Source organism: Xenopus laevis, chromosome 2S, assembly GCF_017654675.1.
Source record: "Xenopus laevis strain J_2021 chromosome 2S, Xenopus_laevis_v10.1, whole genome shotgun sequence".
Taxonomy (NCBI): domain Eukaryota; kingdom Metazoa; phylum Chordata; class Amphibia; order Anura; family Pipidae; genus Xenopus; species Xenopus laevis.
The window spans coordinates 28272220-28292282 of NC_054374.1; the positions used below are offsets into that span (position 1 = coordinate 28272220).

At 45.8% G+C, this 20063-nt stretch overlaps 2 protein-coding genes across 5 annotated transcripts in view; one reads left to right on the plus strand and one right to left on the minus strand.

Moving 5' to 3' along the window:
* wdr3.S (WD repeat domain 3 S homeolog) lies at window positions 1–10960 on the minus strand. Of its 3 annotated transcripts, XM_018242465.2 has the most exons (28): window positions 10844–10943; window positions 10002–10113; window positions 9713–9920; window positions 9071–9280; window positions 8569–8687; window positions 8350–8428; window positions 7875–7970; window positions 7687–7785; window positions 7457–7558; window positions 7227–7324; window positions 6854–6958; window positions 6302–6541; window positions 5991–6084; window positions 5459–5560; window positions 4929–5014; window positions 4618–4759; window positions 4350–4406; window positions 4069–4169; window positions 3819–3930; window positions 3597–3731; window positions 3404–3454; window positions 3216–3281; window positions 2955–3047; window positions 2383–2430; window positions 1557–1600; window positions 1174–1302; window positions 770–863; window positions 1–680 (listed from the first exon to the last, which is right to left on the minus strand). In XM_018242465.2, exons 3-28 carry the CDS (start codon window positions 9881–9883, stop codon window positions 525–527), a joined length of 2829 nt encoding a protein of 942 aa, XP_018097954.1. In that variant the 5' UTR covers window positions 9884–9920; window positions 10002–10113; window positions 10844–10943; the 3' UTR covers window positions 1–524.
* gdap2.S (ganglioside induced differentiation associated protein 2 S homeolog) overlaps window positions 10954–20063 on the plus strand; it is a 22729-nt gene continuing 13619 nt past the window's right edge. Inside the window, exons 1-6 of one of the 2 annotated variants that reach the window (XM_018242467.2) lie at window positions 10954–11096; window positions 12452–12674; window positions 14104–14243; window positions 14369–14522; window positions 15671–15759; window positions 19376–19452. In XM_018242467.2, the coding sequence (XP_018097956.1) occupies window positions 12496–12674; window positions 14104–14243; window positions 14369–14522; window positions 15671–15759; window positions 19376–19452 (639 nt within the window). In that variant the 5' untranslated portion in view covers window positions 10954–11096; window positions 12452–12495. 2 annotated transcript variants of the gene reach the window in all.

Here is a 20063-nt window from a genome sequence, read left to right on the forward strand (position 1 = left end):
TTTTAGGTCAATAGCATCTTTATTGTTACAAATGTTCTTTCTGATTTCAGAAGGAACATGACATACAGGTCATATGCAGAGAGTCAGCCAATCACTTCATCTCCAGACACACATCACTCTGGGCCCTTGGGGAATTCCGTAAGAAATGCAAGAGAAAAGGCCATGGTTTATATAAGGAACTGTAATCAATCACAGGGTCAGAGCTGCTCACACTTATGTACAACATAGGTTCTTATTAGAGGATCCCTTACAGCAGGTGGAATTTACACAGCGTCGAACTGGCCCACCAGAATAAAAGGAAAATTCAGGTGGGCCCAGGTATCAGTGGGCACTCACTAGAGGATAGTAGGTCAAGAGAAGAGACTAGGAGAATAAGGAAAAAGAAACAACATGTGGACAGTCGTCTTAATGTCTAAGGTTTTATGGTGGCCCTGGCATCCCAGTCCGACACTGAACTTACAGGGAGGCCATGAGAACCAGTATAGAACTGGATCATTGTCCTTTCCCAGCATCCCACATAAGGATCACACAACTGTCAGGAGCAGTTTCTCATTCTTTTTCCTCTTCCTCTTTTTCTCCTCAAAGCGCTCTGTGGCATCAGCAAAGAACTGAACCTCTTCTTTGGCTGCAACCTCCCTCTTCAGGAACTGCAGGGCGGCCATATTCACCCCCATCATGTCCTGAAAGGCATAGAGCAGTAGGAATTATGGAAAATGCAGGTTAAGAAAGAGTGAGGTTTTATTCCAGGGAGACTCCCCAATATACTTACCCGCACTTCAGCCACCCGGGAGATGGTGCAGTTTTTTAGATCTTCAATTACCCCAAGGAGCATCTGGTTACTGGTGATCTGCCCAAAGTGAATCCTACAGGCACAAGAAGAAAATCATGGAGCGGAACACAAAGGCCCTAAGCCTGTGATTGTTCTGCTGTCACCTGCTGCAGTCTCTTGAATATGACCCTGGCGTGTTCCCAGATGGGTTCTAGAGTCATTATTTATAGAATGTCAGGGATTTAGGGTTAGTGGGAAGAAGCAGCAGCAGAAACAGAAGAATGCTCTGGGTCCATGGCGCCCAGGTTAACTAAACACTACATAGGCAGAAGCATATATTTACTGTATAGCTCAGACCAGAGACATATGTGCAAGTACATATATGCTTCATGCACTATACCAACCTTAGAAGGAAAAAGAGGCAGCGGCAAATCAGCTCCACATCCCGACCCTGCCGGATATAGTCCCGGAAGAGAGCGAGTACATCAGGGACGTAGGAAAACGGCAGAACCAGGAGCGACTCTTCCAATTCACTGTCAGAGAGACACAGCGTAAGAATCTTTCTGCTGCCAATTAAAGTACCCCCCCCCCCCGGGAATCCTCAAACCCAAGCAGCACTAGAACATGGCAGCGCCAGAACATGGGTGAATTTGCTAACCCAGCCATCATTAACCAACAGCAGTCTGTTAAACCTCCATATTCCAGATACAAGTCAGACATTACAGATTACTTTGGACAGAGTTTCTCTATTTCAAAATGAATCTGAAGAGGAAACGGACAGACCCACCTGGATTTCACTTTCTTGAAGACATCCAGAACATAATCTGAGGGCTGCAGGGAGAGAGATACGAGACATGTGAGGAGACGTCTGTGGGAACAGGAATAACTTCTACGGCAGGACAGTGAAATCTATAATTATTTATTTCACTCAGACTGTCACCCAGTCTCTAGTCTAGACACTTATTTTCTGCCACTCTACACCCATCCAGGCCTACAGGTTACCCGAATGCTGGGGAGCCCATGTAATGGGGTGCCTTCTGTCTGGAAGACTTTCTACATCATCTATTACCCTCTTACCCCTGAAACAATGCAGCAGCAGTTCGTTCTTCTCTAAGCAAGACTCCCACAATGCCTTTCTACAGAACACACAAGGCATTATGGGAATTGCAATCTTGGTTGGAGGAGAGCTGGCTACTGCCACATTGTTTAGTAGTACAAGTAGTGAGGACAAGCAGTGCAAGGAACTACAAGCGGCAGCTACAACTTTCAGGAGCAATGACATTTACACATAACTTTAAAGTCCCTGAAAAGGTTAAACTTGTGTATATTGGGAAGTGGCTTAGAATGAAATAGTACAATTTGGTTGGTTGCTAAGATATACAGGGAACTATACCAATAACCCACTATAGAGAAGCAGTGCTTTACTGCACAGAGGCAAACACAGGGATTTCCTATCACTTTAGCCTATTAGTGATTGTATTTGGTTTAAGGACAGTGAACAATTCTGTCTATCCCAACACAATACAGAGAAAAGCAGGGATGAGCCTAGTGCTCAGAGAGTTAAAGGAACAGTGTGATTCAAGAACAGATTGGTAGAACAAGCTCCACCTTACCGAGATGTTGCCATAGGCCTGCAAGATGGGGTGAGTTCGGTGTGGGAGCTGAAACGGCAGGAGACAGAGATTAATGAGTGACAAACACAAACTGGTGGCCCCCCTTACTGGGACATTAATGATTCCCTGTACCCCTCACTCACCGACTGACTCAACTCAAACATGTCCCAGTTAGTGTTACAGCCTCAGCCCATCAACCTGACTATGTCCCAGTCTTGATTACAATGTAATTTCTCCTACCGCACACATGTAGTTCACCAATCCTGCAACTGGTGGTGCGTTTCTTCTGTTGACCCGGCCGGGTCCCTTAGCAACGAATGTGTATAGAAAACGGATCCGCACACACACTGGTTAATGCAGTCGGGGAGTATCCCCTTTTATTCAGCCACCAAACATTCTTGGTGGCTGAATAAAAGGGGATACTCCCCGATTGCATTAACCAGTGTGTGTGCGGATCCGTTTTCTATACACATATGTCCCAGTCTTCCCCACATACAAAGTGTAACAGCCACTTTCCCTCCCAGTTACCTAACCACCCCCAATGGCGTGTATTAGCCCCACCCCCTTATTACCTCTTTTCCTGCTGCCTGGCACAGGGCACGGTGTTCCTCCAGCTTTGCAGTCTCCTCCCTGTGTAGCTCAATGGCCTCCATTATGCGCTCGGTCTGAAGGGGACAATTTAAATGAAACAGGGTTTGTAGGGTTAACATGTGACAGAAAGGTCCATGGCTGGGAGGTATATTTAGGGATGGCAGGCCAGGCAGTCTTGGACAACATGTCTCTGCCTTTTCATCTTTCTCAACACCCTATGTGCAGCTGGGGCACAGACTTACCGCTTTCACCGTCTCTATGGTTTTCTTCCCAGCAAGACCGACTTCCCCGTCTCGCTCCCCGGCAACCTGCAAACAAGTTAGTGTTACTCACAGGGAACCCCCAAGGCTGTTTATACAGGACATGAAATCAATAAGGCCAATTCAGACTCCAATGGAACTTCATCATAAACTCATCAAATTCTACTCACCACCGGCTGCTCTCCCTTCGCCACGCTTTCCTCATACTCTGCCTCCCTTTGCTGCAAGAGATAAAGCCTGATGAGCACAGGGACAGGCAGGACTGCTGGGAATCTCAGTGCCCCCTATTATCAGTGCAGGGGAACTAGGGTTCTATGTATAGGTGACCACCACACATCTGCTCCTTTCCTTGTCCCCACTCACCATCTCCTTTTCCTCCTCTAGAATGAGCGGTTCCCTGGTCCTTTCCCAGAGCCTCAGAGACTTGTCATGTGATGATGATACAACATGATCGCCATTAGGACTGACTGCCACACACCAGACCTCTCCATGGTGACCCTGTGGGACAATGAAGAAGAATAAGTATTATTGTATGTGCAGCACAGGTTGGTGAGCTCACATGAGGCTTCATTTGCCCCAACTCACCTCGAGGCTCTGCACCTGCTGGAAGTGATCTGCGTCCCACTGTTTCACTTTTCGGTCCTTTCCAGCGCTGAAGAACAGGTGGGTCTTTGGCACAAACTGGAGGAACATGACACTGCAAAGAGAGAGAGAAAAAGACCAATGCACCAATCAGATTTCATGTCCCAAATTCCAACACCAATAGTCCAAGGAAGGCGGATCCAACAAATAAACAACACTATCTCCTCCCATAATCACGTGAGCCGCAACCCACCTGTCTTCATGCGCAAAGAGAGAGCGGTGACAGTCTCCAAAGTCCAGACCCCAGATCTTAATGTTCCTGTCAGCAGATCCAGTCACAATAAGTGCATTGTCCTGCGAGGGAGAGAGGGAGCAAAACTTACTACATGCTGGGAAACACTTACTTCCCACTCTTTTTAAAGCAGAGGGTCACTGAACCCTACACTTATATTTACAGGGCTGGAAATGTCCACTGCTCCCCTAGCCAGAGACCAAGGTGAAAGAATGCCCTTAGTTAAATTAGCACAAACTTACATGGCAGATATCCATGCACAGCACCGGCAACTTGTGTCCATAAAGAGACAGGAAGAACTGCAGGGAGGAGAGAAATCGATGGATCAGAGCACAAACCAACCGTTACAGTGGAACAGATACAAGGGCCAGATTGAACCAATGCATAGCAACCATTCAGCAACTATTTTGATCAATCTACTGCAGTTGAGCAAAGATCTGATTGGATGCTATAGGCAGCCTTGTAGAAATGTTTTTAAATTAGCCCCCGGGCAGATTTCCCCATACAAACCTTTAGGGTATCGTTATAGAAGACTTTCACAGTGCAGTCCAACAGAGACACTGCCAGGATACGGCCATCGGGACTGTGACGCACGCACAGCACATCCTCGTCCAACTGCAACACACGCGTCTGCTTCACAGAGAGCCGCCGACTGCAGGGGAGAGGGGAAGAGACCCAATTAGAAGGGAATGGGCAGTACCCAGGTGTTCTACTTGGCACAGCAATGCAGCTTCAGCTGGCAGTTAGGCAAGTTTCATTGGGACAAAAAATTATGAACATGAAGGACACGTGTCTTCCTTCCATCTCAGCTACTACATTACCTGCTCTGCGTCTCTGTCTCCTCGTTCACCAACTCAAAATCCCAGAATCTCACAGTCTTGTCGGCCCCTCCGGAGGCAAATCCCCGCTGTGAAGGCGACAGAGGAACGAGGTGAGGGGCAGAGCCCAGGCTCAGTGTTATATAAAATGTATTACCGTGGCTGCTTCTATAGACAGAGATAAAAGCTGTGCTTCCTACAGGGGCCTTTCTGACTCCTTGTCTGTCTGGGGCCAAATATACTCAGACTGTGCTCTCTGCCACCCATGCACTATGTAACCTGCACATAGAATGCTTGGTCCCCAGTCCCAACCCCACTACAAAGTTCCCCCCACATGAAAGTGTTAAAGGGACACATTCATTTCACTTTTGGATAAGACGAATCTGCCCATAAGAACAGTGAACCCAATATTATATCCTATATTTGATTTGTATTATGTTCCTAGGATCCTGTGGCTCCACTACAGCAGAGTAAGTGTTCATACCCAGATCTTATTCTACACGCCATAATCATATATGTGAGTAGTTTCTTACCAGATCAGGCGATGGACAAAGCGACCACACAGCACCATCATGTGCACTCACGGTCTCCAGGAGATTCCCTGAGGCCAAGTCAAACAGCTGGAGGTTCCCTGACTGTGTGTGTGGGGGGGGGGGGACAGAAGGTAAGCAAACAGTGTTAGGAAGCAGCAGCCCAGACAAGTTGGCAAAGCGTCTTTATTTTTTTAAGGATGCTCAATAATTTTTCAGTTTGGAATTAAGATATAAGGTTGCTACACATACTGACCCTAGAAACCAAGTATTCATATGAATGTCACATGATATCCTAAGTGAGAGGCGTTAATAATAAAAACAAGGGGCACTATAAAGTGAGTGGTACACACAAGGGGCACTGTTTGCTTGGGTCAGTCTGGACAAATGCAGAACAGAAAGACCATTAGCAGAGATGCCCAAGTTTCAGCACATAAGATGTGCACCACCCCTTTTAAACCTACATACACATTGACATGAACTTGACCGTTGTTTTACTGTAGGAGAGACCAAAGTTGGGGCAGGCGGCACTTACCTTGGTACCTATAATAACGTGTCTGTCCCCGGGAACAAAGAGTGAGCACAGGGCATATTCACAGGGCATAGTCCTGATACACTGCAGGGTGGATCTGAGAGAGGAAAAACACAATACAAATTCTTGTATTAGTGCCTCCTACCGGGGGAAGAACCTGCTCCAGGTCGAATTCCTAAAAAGCAGGCCCAGAGACTGTACCATGTAAACCCTGGGGACCCCTGAACAGTTGCTACAGGAAGTGAATGTCACAGTGAGATCCATAATGAATTTCCCCATCTGCCCCCAAACTGGAGAAAGGGTTCATACTGTACCTGTTCCAGATTTTGACAGTCTCGGCTGAGGCAGACAACACAGCAATATTGTCAGAGCTGAAAGCCAGGGTTCGTACATCAGAGCGATGCCCCCCCAGGGTGAGACGGGAGCTTTTTGTACACTCTGCCTTTCCAGAAGGGGCCGGCTCAGTCGGGAGGGAAAAACATTCCAGGCTGTTGTTCTGAAGAAGCAGAACAGCTTTAAGTTCCCCTTTAGTGCAGGAAAACAGGTCAAAGGATCTGGGAGGAGAGAGACAACACTGGGAGTACAAACCTGACCCAACAAGGGGTATCAATAAGCACTGTGTGATTTCATGGCCAATTAACCCCCGTCTACTTGCCCCAACAGAGAGCGCTGACGTCCAACATAACAGTGGCACCTAAAGAGAGCACTGACTCCCAAAAGTCACAAGAGAAGGCAGCAATGCTAGAGTGACACCTACAGAATGCACCAAACTCACCAAATGTAAAGCATTTGGGGGGGCATGCTAAGCCTGAAGACTTGCCCAGAAAGCCCTTAGAATGGGTTCCCCTGCTGTCTTTGGTTCTTACTTTATTTTGGAGGAGGCTTTGATGTTCCCGAGTTTCTGGATTTCATCCTGTAGACACCTCTCCACTTTCAGCTCCTCTTCTTCCTCAGCATCCTGAGGTTTCTGCCTAAAGGAAAACATTAGATTAGCAAAGACCCACCTGTCCCCTCCCAATACACCTCCTATTAACTCCTGGATTATTAAACTCTGCACCCCCTACTGACTTTGCATCACTCTGCACCCCCTACTGGCTCTGCATCTCTCTGCACCCCCTACTGACGCTGCATCTCTCTGCACCCCCTAATGGCTCTGCATCACACTGCAACCCCTACTGGCTCTACATAACACTGCACATTCTACTATACTGCACTCATACTCTGCCAGTTCACACTCACTTGGCTTTCTTCTTGGCTCTTTTCAGTTTTTTCTCCATTTTCTTAGTGATCTCCTCTTCACTCAGAGCACAAAAGACCTCCAGCACCGAGTCTGCACCCTGCAGGAAGGGGTGTCAGGACAAGGAGGAGAGACATTACTCCTCATTTTATGTTATGTATATACAGCCATAGCAGTCCTGTTTCTCAGCCTAGTCATACATTTTTTTTTATATAGCAGGACAGGTACTCACGTGGCAGGCTAGAAACCTCCTTGTCCGATCTGTGCCAAGGCTCACTACTCTGTCCCTTCCTTCCCTCATGATGGAACCAAAGCGCTGGCATCGAAGAATGCGCTAAGGGCGAGAGGACAAGGTTAGATTTTGAGAGGAGTTATAAGATAACACTAAGGAATAAGGGAACTAGTGATTGGATTAGGCTAAGAAATAAGGGATTTAGTAGGAAATATGCCTAGAGACATTACCTCCTCAGTATTTTCCTCCACATCCTCTTCTTCCTCCTGTTCCTCGCCCAAGGGCCCTTTGGATTTCTTACTCTGAGGCCCTTCTGAGGTGTTCTCACCCTGAATACAACAATGTCGTTAGTCGTTAAAATAATTTCCAGGGGTTACTTTCCCTTTAAATAGAGCACAAGGCTAGACTAGGTAATTACCTCCTTGATATAGCAGATGTTCCAGGCCCGCAGTTCACTATCGGCTGACCCAGTCAGTATCCGGCTTTCCTCTGACAGGATGGTCAGACCCCAAACCTGAGGGGTGGGTGAGAGGAGGGGTGAGTTGGTTTCTGCCATATAGTTCAGAAGTGGCCCCTGAGCTTGTGCCCAACACTGCAAGAGGCACATACTCCGGCATCCATGAAATAACCAATGATTTCAGGTTATACAGAGCAGAGCAACTCCCTTAGTGACATGTTTTAGTTCCACTATTACACACTCATTCATACACACAGGCAAGCAACTGGACAACATGAGCATCCCAGCATAACCTACAATAGTTCAAAAGACTGCGGCTGTTTCGCTGTGGTGCTCTATCCAGAAACCTTGCTGCTCGACTGGGTTCCAATATCCATACGTTAGAAAAATAGGATGGCACACATCCCAGCATAACCACATGTCAGATAGTACTCACCTCTGTACGGTGTCCCACCATGGTCTGGAAGCAGTGCTGGGTGTCCAGGTCCCACCACTTCACCAGGGTGTCCTTACCACTAATGGAGAGAAGAAACCCACAGTCAGACTGGAGTTGGATTAGGAGAGAGACACAAATATACTACATTATATAATGTCTGCTCTTTCTCACACTGAGGAAGTAGTTTCCTATGCACCTGTGAATGAGCCATACCATTACCTGGTAACCAAGAGGTTCTTCTCCTTAAGGAACAGCGCCTGGGTGATGGCATCCTTGTGCCCCTTCAGTCTGTACAAACCGCTCTCATTAATCACATCCCACACAATGACATCCGTGTCCTGGGGAAAGAAGGGCGAGAGTCACTGGCTGTGCCGGACAGCAATACACCTTTTCTGGGGGACAGTCACCAGCAATGGTCTCTTCCAGAACAGCTTCTGTGCTGAAGGTCAAGGGACCGGTCTCTGGAGGAAAGTCACCAGTTGTGCTGGACACTAAAGGACCTTCTGTGGGGCAAGGCTGCGCTGAAGACGATGCTTTACTACACTAAATCTTTATTCCAGGTCTTCCCCATACTCCTTTCTGTACTTCTATTAGCATATTATCTGCTGCCTTTTAGCAGTTGATGTACTACAACTCCCAGCATTCTGTATGCATGAGGATCAGGCCTCACCCCCCAACTCTTCAAAAAGGATTCAGAAAGAAGAATGCCCTTGTTTCTCACCTTCGATCCGGACACCAGCCGGCCGCCCAAGTGATCATAATTGAGAGTCGTCACTGCTGCCTTATGGCCATTGAATGTAATGCCACTCTCCCCGCTCAGAAGGCTGAAGATCCGGATAGATCCATCCTCATAGCCAACTGCCAGCGACAGGCCATCCGGGGAGGGACACAGGCGCGTTACCTCTTGTTTTTGACCCTGGAGAATGAGGACCTGCAGTGCAAACATGAGAAATGAAGAGCAGTTAACTCTGATCTGATTGGCTGGCCTCTATGTCCAGGGGGGCACTTAGCTGCCTGAATTTTCAGTGTGAATTGACCAATTGCAATCAACAGAGTAAAAAATCAATAAGCATAGTGCTAGGAGTCAGACATAATGTCTGCATCCATTTATATTATAATATCTGGGGGGGCAGTTGTAAGATGAGTCATGATTATCTGAGAATCTTGGGAGGTGTGGCCTTATTATGTTAATAGGTGGTCCCAAAGCTCATATACGGTGTCTAACCAATGGGCACAACCTGCTATACCAATTTGGGAATTTTGTTCTGTTGTATTTAGGTGCTGTGTGTTTTATACACAAACATTTAACAGGTAAAGGAGTACCCTCCCCGATATTCCTGTACCAGTGAGCTCAGGTACTGACCTTCTCCCCCTTGCGAGTGTCCCATATGAAGACGTGTTCACAGGCTCCGACGGCCACGTACCGACCCTTCTCCCCTCGCAGGGTGATGAACGTGACATTGGCTTTCTGGCTGGCAATGAGCCCAAAGACAGCGCTGGCAGAGTATCGCAGATATTGCTTGGTGATACCCATGTGTGAGTCAGGGGGTGAGACGTGGGCAGGAGGAGACCTTGGGCCAAAGCACAAGCAGATTAGGAGGGTCAGTTCAATACAGTGGGGGGGAAAAGTTAAAAATTAAGTGGGGGGGTACCAGAAGGGCAGAATGAGTCACTGTCGGGCAGATAATGATGAAATTATTGAAGAAGGGAGCAGTCAGAAGGCTCGGAAGGGATCAACACTGAGGCATTCGGCACAAGAGGGGCCTGTATGTAACAGGGACAGAGAGGCATCAGAACTGGGGGAGATATCAGGGGGGAGATGAAGGGGTCAGAACTGGGGGAGATATCAGTGGGGGGAGATGAAGGGGTCAGAACTGGGGGAGATATCAGGGGGGGAGATGAAGGGGTCAGAACTGGAGAAGATATCAGGGGGGAGATGAAGGGGTCAGAACTGTCAAAGATATCATGGGGGAGATGAAGGGGTCAGAACTGGGGGAGATATCAGGGTCAGAACTGGGTGAGATATCGGGGGGGAATGAAGGGGTCAGAACTGGGGGGAGATATCTGTGGGGGAGAGGAAGGGGTCAGAACTGGGGGAGATATCAGGGTCAGAACTGGGTGAGATATCGGGGGGGAATGAAGGGGTCAGAACTGGGGGGAGATATCTGTGGGGGAGAGGAAGGGGTCAGAACTGGGGGAGATATCAGGGTCAGAACTGGGTGAGATATCGGGGGGGAATGAAGGGGTCAGAACTGGGGGAGATATCAGGGGGGAGAGGAAGGGGTCAGAACTGGGGGAGATATCAGGGGGTAGAGGGCTCGGAGAATGGGGTGAGAATGGGGTGACACGGGAGTCGGGAGGGACAGACATAGGGAAAGATAGAAGGACAGGAGTGGGGGCAGCAGCGCATCAGGGGGCTAGGGGAAGTAAACAAACACGAGCGCGCCGATGAGACGCTTCTCAGTAGAAGTCTTACTGCGATTACTCCGCTCACCTAGTACCGGACACGCGCCGCCAGCTTCCAACACTGCCGCACACGTGTGAAACTGCGCAGACTCACAGCGCTCACTATACCGGCGCATGCGCAAAGGTCACTGTCCTCCGAACAACACCGCCCCCTGTGCTGGGCTTATCGGTGCAGGTCCCGCCCTCGGCCAGAGCGTTTCCGGTGAGGAGTCATGTGACGGGTAGAGCAGCTCCTGACGTACCCACAGCAACATCTTCATGGGGAGCCGAGCCGGGGACAGGTCAGTCACAAACACCGGGCAGCCCATTACTGTCAGCTTGGGGATAACTTATTGTGCCTGGGAGAGAGGGCTCCCCAGTTATTATATCGCCCGCTGGAGCTGACCTCTGCCTCACTTTCTGGCAGCCTGGGGGTGGGGAGGAGACACGGAGGGCCATTAAGTATTGGGCAATGAGGGGCAGGTAGTAACGTGGGGCTTGTTTCCATACAGTTTTTGACATTATTATATATTAATTATATCTGAAAGAAAAATACATGACACATTTCTTTGCCCTGTGTAGTCTTGTATTGCCCTGTAATTCAAGTGTACAGTAGATACAGCTGGGGCAGGTAGTAACATGGTGGTGGATGCAGATGGGGTGGGTAATATCTAATATAATATCATTGCTTGGCATGAGGGGTTCAACTATAAAGTGACAGGGTACCCTGCCCCCCTCCCAATAACAGGCCTATCTGGCAAATCACATGACTCTAGGGACCCCCCCCCCCAGCTGATCAGGGGCGCAGAAGGGGTGAGAACCTGGGTAGATATCAATGGGGGTAGAGAGGCATCAGAACCGTGAAAGATATCAATAAGGTGCAGGAATCGATCAGCTGATCGGGGGGAGCAGAATGGTCTGGGTGCATTATTATTAACATGTATTTATACAGCTTCAACATATTGCGTAGCACTGTAATTATTACTCTATTTCAGCAAATACGGGGTTAATAAAGAAGGCAGCAGCCAATGGCATTGTTCTTTTCAGATGGTGCCACATCCTAGATACTTCAACCACTGCTGTAGCTCTAACAAACCCTTTTAACCCCCACCCCCTTCTCACAAGAAGGACAGAACATTCACCCCAGGCAGTACAGAGGGCTCAGGAATCATGTGACAGGCAGTTGCTGCACAGGAGGATTAACACTAGTTAAAGAATAAGTCATTTTTAGAAGCTTAAAAGCCACATGGTGGGTGGACGGAGATACTTCTGGGCCAACATAACTCTGCCTGCCCCACTGTGCCATTGTACATGCCCATATCCAGCACCAAAGCCACTAAGAGGGGCCCCTATGTAGTGAGTCAGTGCTGCCTGGGAACAAGCTACAGAGACAACAGAGTCTTTGCTTAAGTCTTTTCCCTGTGCTTTGCTCACGACTCTGATCTGGATGCTGTGTGCAAATGCTGAGCCTGCTGTATCAAATATAAAGAGATACCACTAAGATATGAGCGGAGATATAGATCCAGAGGCGATTCTGTAACTCAGGGAGGGTTAAATCTGTTCCAATTTGCTTTGGTGCTCTGTTGTTTGGGTGCACTGTGTGTGTCACCTTACATATTGGCTATTTGTGTCAGATGATTTTCTTTTCGGCATGCAGGTATAGCAGAGCGGCTTGATGCTGCACAGAACCCCTTACACCCCATGGATCCTCTGGGTGCCAGGTCGTGCTTTGTTGATGCCGACATTCTCCCGTGCTGGGCTGATGTAAGTAATGAAGAAGGAGAAGACGTGCCAGACGGGGGCAGGAAAGATGTTCCAGACGGAGGGTCCCACTCTCCGTTTCCATACAGAAAGGATATCAATGAGAAGGTGATACTGTGGTAAGTGTGGGACTGCTCCCCTTTATTTCCCTCCTCTGCTAACAGGCAAGGCCCAACTAATCCTGTCCACTGATGACTGACACAGCAGTTCTGTCTTGCTTTATGGCAGGATACTCTAAATGTTGATCTGCAGCCCTACAATATGCATTGGCAGCCCAGTAATCTATGGATCAGGGCAGGTTTCTCAGTTTTGAGCATAATTGTGTGACACAAATAGCCCTTTAATATTTATATATATATATATATATATATATATATATATATAGTGACTGCGCTTACAGACCATGCTCGGATAGTCAATGACGTGACATACAGGAGTGTAGCATGGGCCGTATGTCTGTGGTATGAGAGTACATGGACTTGCAACATCCATATCAGTGTATATCAGGCATTATGACATCCCATGTAAGGCCCATTGATAACAGACTGGGAACTAACTTGTTTACTTCCTGAATTCAAATTGCATTTTAACATATTGTGCTTTTCTCAGTCATCATTTTGGGAGACATGGGAGCAGTGGGATATAGCTGTTGCCACTGGGAGGCAAGTGTAGCTCCTGCTGCTCCAGCTAAATCCTCCAACTAGGCAGTGCCAAGATCAGTTTGTTCTCTTTAGGAGGGAAGGACATCTCTTGGTTTTCCCTGCAGAATTTCTTTATTCAGCTCTGTCTGTCTCCAGGGGTTGGCCGGGAGCTCTGTCTCCAGGGGTTGGCCGGGAGCTCTGTCTCCAGGGGTTGGCCGGGAGCTCTGTCTCCAGGGGTTGGCCGGGAGCTCTGTCTCCAGGGGTTGGCCGGGAGCTCTGTCTCCAGGGGTTGGCCAGGAGGTGTACACGGAGTAGGATTTCCCATAGAGTAGGATACCTCTTCCAAGGTCAAGAGTCCCAGGCCAAACCCTACTAAAAGTCTAGCTCAGCATTAATGTTCAGTCGCCACTGCACATAAAATAGAAGGTGTCTGCTCTACTTTGAGGTGTGGCTACTTCTTACTCACAACCCTTGGGTCTGCAAAGTTGTGTCTCGGTTGCCATTAGGAATTTTAACCCACTCCCCCTGGTTCTCTCAAGAGCCCTTGAAATACCTTCAAGGCCTTAATTGCACATCTCAACAAGTTCATCATACCAGCTCCCCAGGGCCTGCAGTTCAGGTGTTTATCCTACACAAAAGAGAGAGCTCATACCATCCGCTGCTGGACCTCGAAGAACTCCGCAAGTTATTTTAGCCAAATTGGTAGCCTCAGCAGGCAATTGCGGATCCTCTTTGGAGGTCCATTAGAATGGATGCCAGTGTTTATCTTTGGGAGGCATTTCTATGCTTGACTAATACAGATCCATTCTTTTTTTTTATATTTTCTATTTTTGGTGATGGCAGCACTGCCCTTTTATTTCCTTGGAATCTTTACAATAAAGCTTCTCCTGTTTTTTCTTTTGGCCAGGAAAGGTGACGTGGCATTACTAAACTGCACGGCCTTAGTGAATACCAGCAATGAGACGCTTACGGACAAAAACCCGGTTTCGGATAGTATATTCCGCTATTCCGGGCCTGAGCTGTTGGAGGAGATGCAGAAGCTTAAAGGTGAGTAATTTTCTCTTCTGCTCAGGAATGGTCTTACGGGGGGGGGGGGCTGCTTGGCTTTTAATTATATAGATAGCAAGTTCCTACTGCTTCCTCTCTCACTAACCTACCTCTTGCCCTGTTAGGATGCAGGACTGGGGAAGCCAAACTCACAAAGGGGTTTAATCTGGCAGCACGGTACATCATCCACACGGTGGGACCTAAATACAAGACCAAATACCGCACGGCTGCTGAAAGCTCCCTCTACAGCTGTTACCGGAACGTTCTTCAACTAGCCAAGTAATCCCCTGACTATATTTATTTCTCTTTGTTTTGGAACTAGGACCCCAAACCCAGGATTCACAGAGCAGCTCAGGTGCCACGGATAGCTCGCCCAACATACCTTTGCTTATTGAGTTTCTAGGGTCATCTCTCCTAGCAACTAGGCAGTTGATTCAATAGTAAAATGAAATATACAATTGGTCATCTTTTTGACAGCCGATCACAGTGACCACCTGGGATAGATCCCTGCACTGGAGCCTTGTCACTACTAGAGCTGCCATCAGAAACTTTGATTTCTTAATGGAACAGTAACACCAAAAAATTAGTGTTTCAAAGTAATGAAAATATCATATGCTGTTGCCCTGCATTGGTAAAACTGATCTGTTTGTTTCAGAAATACTACTATAGTTCATATAAACAAGCTGCTGTGTAGCAATGGCAGAGATTGAAAATATATATGGCACAGGTTAAATAAAAGATAACACCATTATGTTCTACAGAGCATATCTGCTAGCTGCTGTGTAACCTGAGCCTTTTCTCCTTTGAATGGCTGCCCCCATTGCTACACAGCAGCTTATTTATATAAACAATAGTAGTGTTTCTGAAGCAAACACACCCGTTTTACCAGTGCAGGGTAACCCTGCATTATATCTTTATTACTTTAAAACAATGACATTGTTTTGATGTTACTGTTCCTTTAAAATCCATATTGACAGAACATTTATTCTCTACTGTAATATCTGAATGTCTCAGATACTGGATTCTCATCCTAAATCAGGGTGAGAGGATAGAGTGTGTGTGTCTGTTTTTCACAGATGCATGGCATAAGAAAGAGTTTTAGCTGTTGCTGCGTGTGACTTGCATGTGATTTGAAGTTTAGGGCCTCACTCAGAATCCAGCTCCTTGTCCAGGGAGATTAGTAGAAAATATAACTTTCTCCTCAATCACAAGACTCCAGCAGTATAAACAACGTATGCTGAAAAAATTTAGCCAGAAAAAGTAAAGTAGTGGTTATATAGTTGTCATCCAAAATCTGCAGTGTAATATGCTGTAATGTGTTTCAGGCAGATGCTAAGGGCTGAGTATATCCCTAGAATAGGATTTGTACAGATGTTGCTGGAAGTACATAGGTTATGTCTGACCCCCTCTTTCCATTACACTTCTAGGGAGCAAGGTATGGCCTCAGTTGGGTTCTGTGTTATTACCACCCAAAAGCGATGTTACCCCCTGGATGATGCTACACACATTGCATTACGTAAGTGGACAAATTTACAATTGAAATTCAGTGAATCACAAAACAAGTGTTTATTTAGATGAAGGAAAACTCACTGCTGTGTCAATCTTGTACTACACTCCGCCGGCATTGTAACAAGCTTTCCCAGGCCTACATCGTCTTAGAGCCACTGGATCCCTACAGCTCTATGTTTGTAGCACAAACTTCAGCTGCGAAATGCTGGGCCAGTCTGCACTATGCAAGCAGCCTCTAAGTCAGTGAACTTTGCCTCTCCCAGTACTTACTCATTTACACAGCTCTGATTCTCTCTACTTCCTGCTCCGGGGCTGCTCTCCTTCCCATGGCCAGATAGGAACCTCCCCCTTGGTAAGTTGAAATGGTTGTTCACCTATGAGTTAACTGTTAGTATGATGTAGAGAGGGATATTCTGAGACAATTTGCAATAGGTTTTCATTTTTTATTTGTGGTTTTTGAGTTATTTAGATTTTTATTCAGCAGCTCTCCAGCTGTCTGGTTGCTAGGGTTACAAATTTTCATCCATTAGACAGCACTCCCATTTAAATAAAACCGTCTTTATTGCTTCTTAGGACAGCAGCATAATGCAACATTTCGAGCGGTACTCCACTCTTTGCCAAAAGAGTCTTTGACAAAGAGTGGAGTACCTCTCGAAACTTTGCATTATGCTGCTGTCCTAAGAAGCAATAAAGACGGTTTTATTTAAACGGGAGTGCTGTCTACTGGATGAAAATTTGTATACCTTGATGTGGCCATTGTGAACAGGCTACAAGACGTGCACCCAACCATAAACGTGGGCAGAAATCGTAAGAGATCCATTGAGGATTACATCACATTAAAAAAAAAAATAAGTTTATTAGGGAAAAATGTATATTTAAAAACTCCAAAACCTCCATGTACAGATAGACCACATGCTTTTAAGACACATGCTACTTCCTCTGAAGCAATCTAATCCCATGGGGCTTTGCAAACACACATAAACACCTCACCAATACACACCCATCCTTTTTTTTTTTTTTTTTAAATTAACCCTTATGTACCCATATACAAAAGAGAGCAGTAAGAACATATCACTTACTAATTGAAACCACTGAGATTAGAGGATAAGCCATTCAATAAAAACACGATCATTCCCATTCTTTTTCATTTGCCTTTAACTGATCAATCAAATACACCTCCCATCTTGCCAACCTCAATTCAAAATCTCCTTTCCTAACCTGATATTATGGTTTATCTATAATCTGGAAATAATTAACTCTCGCAGGGCCATCACGAGCCTCTATAACATTTTTTTGATGCTGCTGCTCTAAAAACCGAATACCTGCAGCTTGTGAGGGTTTTGCCACATATTGGGCTGTACAATGATCGCTATGATTTAGCTACACAAACGCTACCTGTTGCTTTTCATTTAAAATATTGCTTATTGGCGTAACTCACGCCAGTATATGTGCTCCTAAATTTACACTTTCTCATACCTCACTTATGGGTGCCCCAATAGTTTAACCACCTGTTGTACCCCCATATAAATATATATATTGTGACAGGGTGTTTGGGAAACACCACTGTCTTGGAGGAAAGTGCATTGAAAAGAGTGCATTTCAGTTGCATGGTATGGGTTGCAGAGGGATACCCAGCACAGGTAGGGTTAATATTCCCTCTAAGCCAAGTAATTAAGTGGTAGCTGAGAGAGGAACTACCTAGGAAAGGTAAAAGTCTTGGTCTTACTGTCACCAAGTGTTACAGAGACTGGTGAGCCTAAATACCTGGAGGGGAGAAGAAGACTGGTAGACGCTAGTGAGCCTGAGTCCCAGGAGCGGAAGCCAGCAGGGCTGAGTGAGAAGCCTGAATGTTCTGAAGTTACAGAGGATGAGAGCCCAGAGGGTGAAAACCCCTAAATGTATTGTATTGAAGTTCCCTGTTTCATACAATATAGCTGCCATTTTCCCCATTCTAGCAGGGTTTGTAGAGAGGCAGAGCGGATTCTAAAAGCCAGTGGAACATAAAGACTGGAATAAAGTACAGAGCCAGTGCTCACAGTAGTTGTATGATCACAGGGTTGGCTTCCCCTGCCCTAGTCCATGTACCAGTCAGTGCGGTTTTGTACTTGTTGTACAGGAAGTATCAGCAGTTGGTGAATCACATGGAACTATGTCTATTTCAAAAGTCAGGTTTTGGGCAACAGGAAGACATCCAGGCTATGATTGTAGGAGAGTGTTAAGCTCAGACTTAACTGTCTAGAGAAGATATCGACCAGTGATTAAACTTAGTGGGGCTGCAGGCCTATATACTGTATATACTTAAATACTGTAAATGATAAGGATATTCAAATTAACTGAGGGGTTCTATAACCATATAAAGGCACAAGACTGCAGGCTGAGTTATACAGGGAACTCTGAGGATCACTCATGTATTATAAGGGATAAGGTACCCCCTACTGTAAATGATCAGGATATTAGAAGTCACTGACTGGTTCTGTGACCATATGAAGGCTCAAGACTGCAGGCTGAATTATACAGGGAACTCTGAGGATCACTCATGTATTATAAGGGATACTGTACCCCCTACTGTAAATGATAAGGATATTAGAAGTCACTGAGGAGTTATGTGACCATATAAAGGCACAAGACTGCAGGCTGAGTTATACAGGGAACTCTGAGGATCACTCATGTATTATAAGGGATAAGGTACCCCCTACTGTAAATGATCAGGATATTAGAAGTCACTGACTGGTTCTGTGACCATATGAAGGCTCAAGACTGCAGGCTGAATTATACAGGGAACTCTGAGGATCACTCATGTATTATAAGGGATAAGGTACCCCCTACTGTAAATGATAAGGATATTAGAAGTCACTGAGGGGTTCTGTGACCATATAAAGGCTGCAGGCTGAGTTATACAGGGAACTCTGAGTGTCACTCATGTATTATAAGGGATAATGTACCCCCTACTGTAAATAAGGAGGTAATAAGAGGTCTGTGAAAATATACAGGCACGAGGCTGCAGACTTTTATTGAAAATGTAACGCAAAAGAATAATGTAATATTGTGTTTTTAATGTAGGCTTTAAAGGAACAGTAACACCAAAAAAATGTAAGTGTTTTAAATTAATGAAAATATCATGTACTGTTGCTCTGCATTGGTAAAACTGATCTGTTTGCTTCAGAAACACTACTATAGTTCATATAAACAAGCTGCTGTGGAGCAATGGCGGAAATTGAAAAATGGCTATATGGCGCAGGTTAACTAATGGATAAAAGATAACACCATTAGACAGAGCTTATTAGCTATCTGCTGTGTAGCCTGAGCCTTTTCTCCTTTCAATAGCTGCCCCCATTGCTAGAAAGCAGCTTATTTATATAAACAATAGTAGTGTTTCTGAAGCAATCACAGCAGTTCTACCTGTGCAGGGCAACACTGCATTATATTATCATAACTTTAAAACACTTATTTTTGACGTTACTGTTCCTTTAAGTGCTCCGAACCTCTTTTAAATATTTAGCCCCAATAGGAGTGCAGTGTATATGATTCAATAGATTAACAAGGAGTAAATACGGCTCAGTAATGCTGATTGTTTTCTGTGTTGGGCCTCAACTGATCAACTAACCTCTGTTGTTTCTTTGTAGGTACAGTACGGCGGTTCCTGGAGGTACATGGCCAAGCCCTTGAGAAAGTGGTTTTTGCTGTTACAGAAGAAGAGGAGGTAGGGAACTTGCAGTTATTTCTTTATGTGTGTATGTCAATCCCATACAATCATTGTTCCTGCAACCCAAGATGCTGCCACTAATTTTGAAGCTCACAAAGTGGGTTCATATGAGGCCCTCAAAAATATTTTCTATAGGGGCACCAAGATTCTGTTAATCAGCACAGCACTGCTGAAGAATATAGTTAAAAAGCCTTTATTTGAAAACACATGGATTTTGATATGCGACAAGTGCAACGTTTGAAGCCTGCTCCCGACCCTTTATTAAGCTAATGATTTGCTTCAAGATACAATTATATAGTGCCATCTATTGGCTACAATGTTACATTATTGCAACAGATCTACAATAAAAGCAACATTTTGCAGAAAATGTGTCCCTTATCTTCTTATCTGTTTATTCCCCATGCTGACTTGCTAATAGTCAATGTAATTCAGTCCACAATCTGCAAAAAATAGATACAACAACAGAAAATATTAAAAGAAAATTAAAAAGTGATTGAAAAATCATCTAAATATAAGGTGTAAATCATATTCCAGATTCAGGCCATGGGGTTCCAGTGTTTCATGACAGTGTATTCACATTTCTTCCTTCTTTAGAAGTTCTTAGGCTC

Bases quoted from the DNA above. Each gene is read 5' to 3' on its own strand.
- wdr3.S (XM_018242466.2), bottom strand. From the start codon at position 9,883: ATGGGTATCACCAAGCAATATCTGCGATACTCTGCCAGCGCTGTCTTT. The intron at 7,971-8,349 runs GTGAGTACTATC...CCCACCCCTCAG, and splicing joins TGGTGGGACACCGTACAGAG to GTTTGGGGTCTGACCATCCT. The intron at 864-1,173 runs GTTGGTATAGTG...TTGTGCCTGTAG, and splicing joins TGCCTCTTTTTCCTTCTAAG to GATTCACTTTGGGCAGATCA.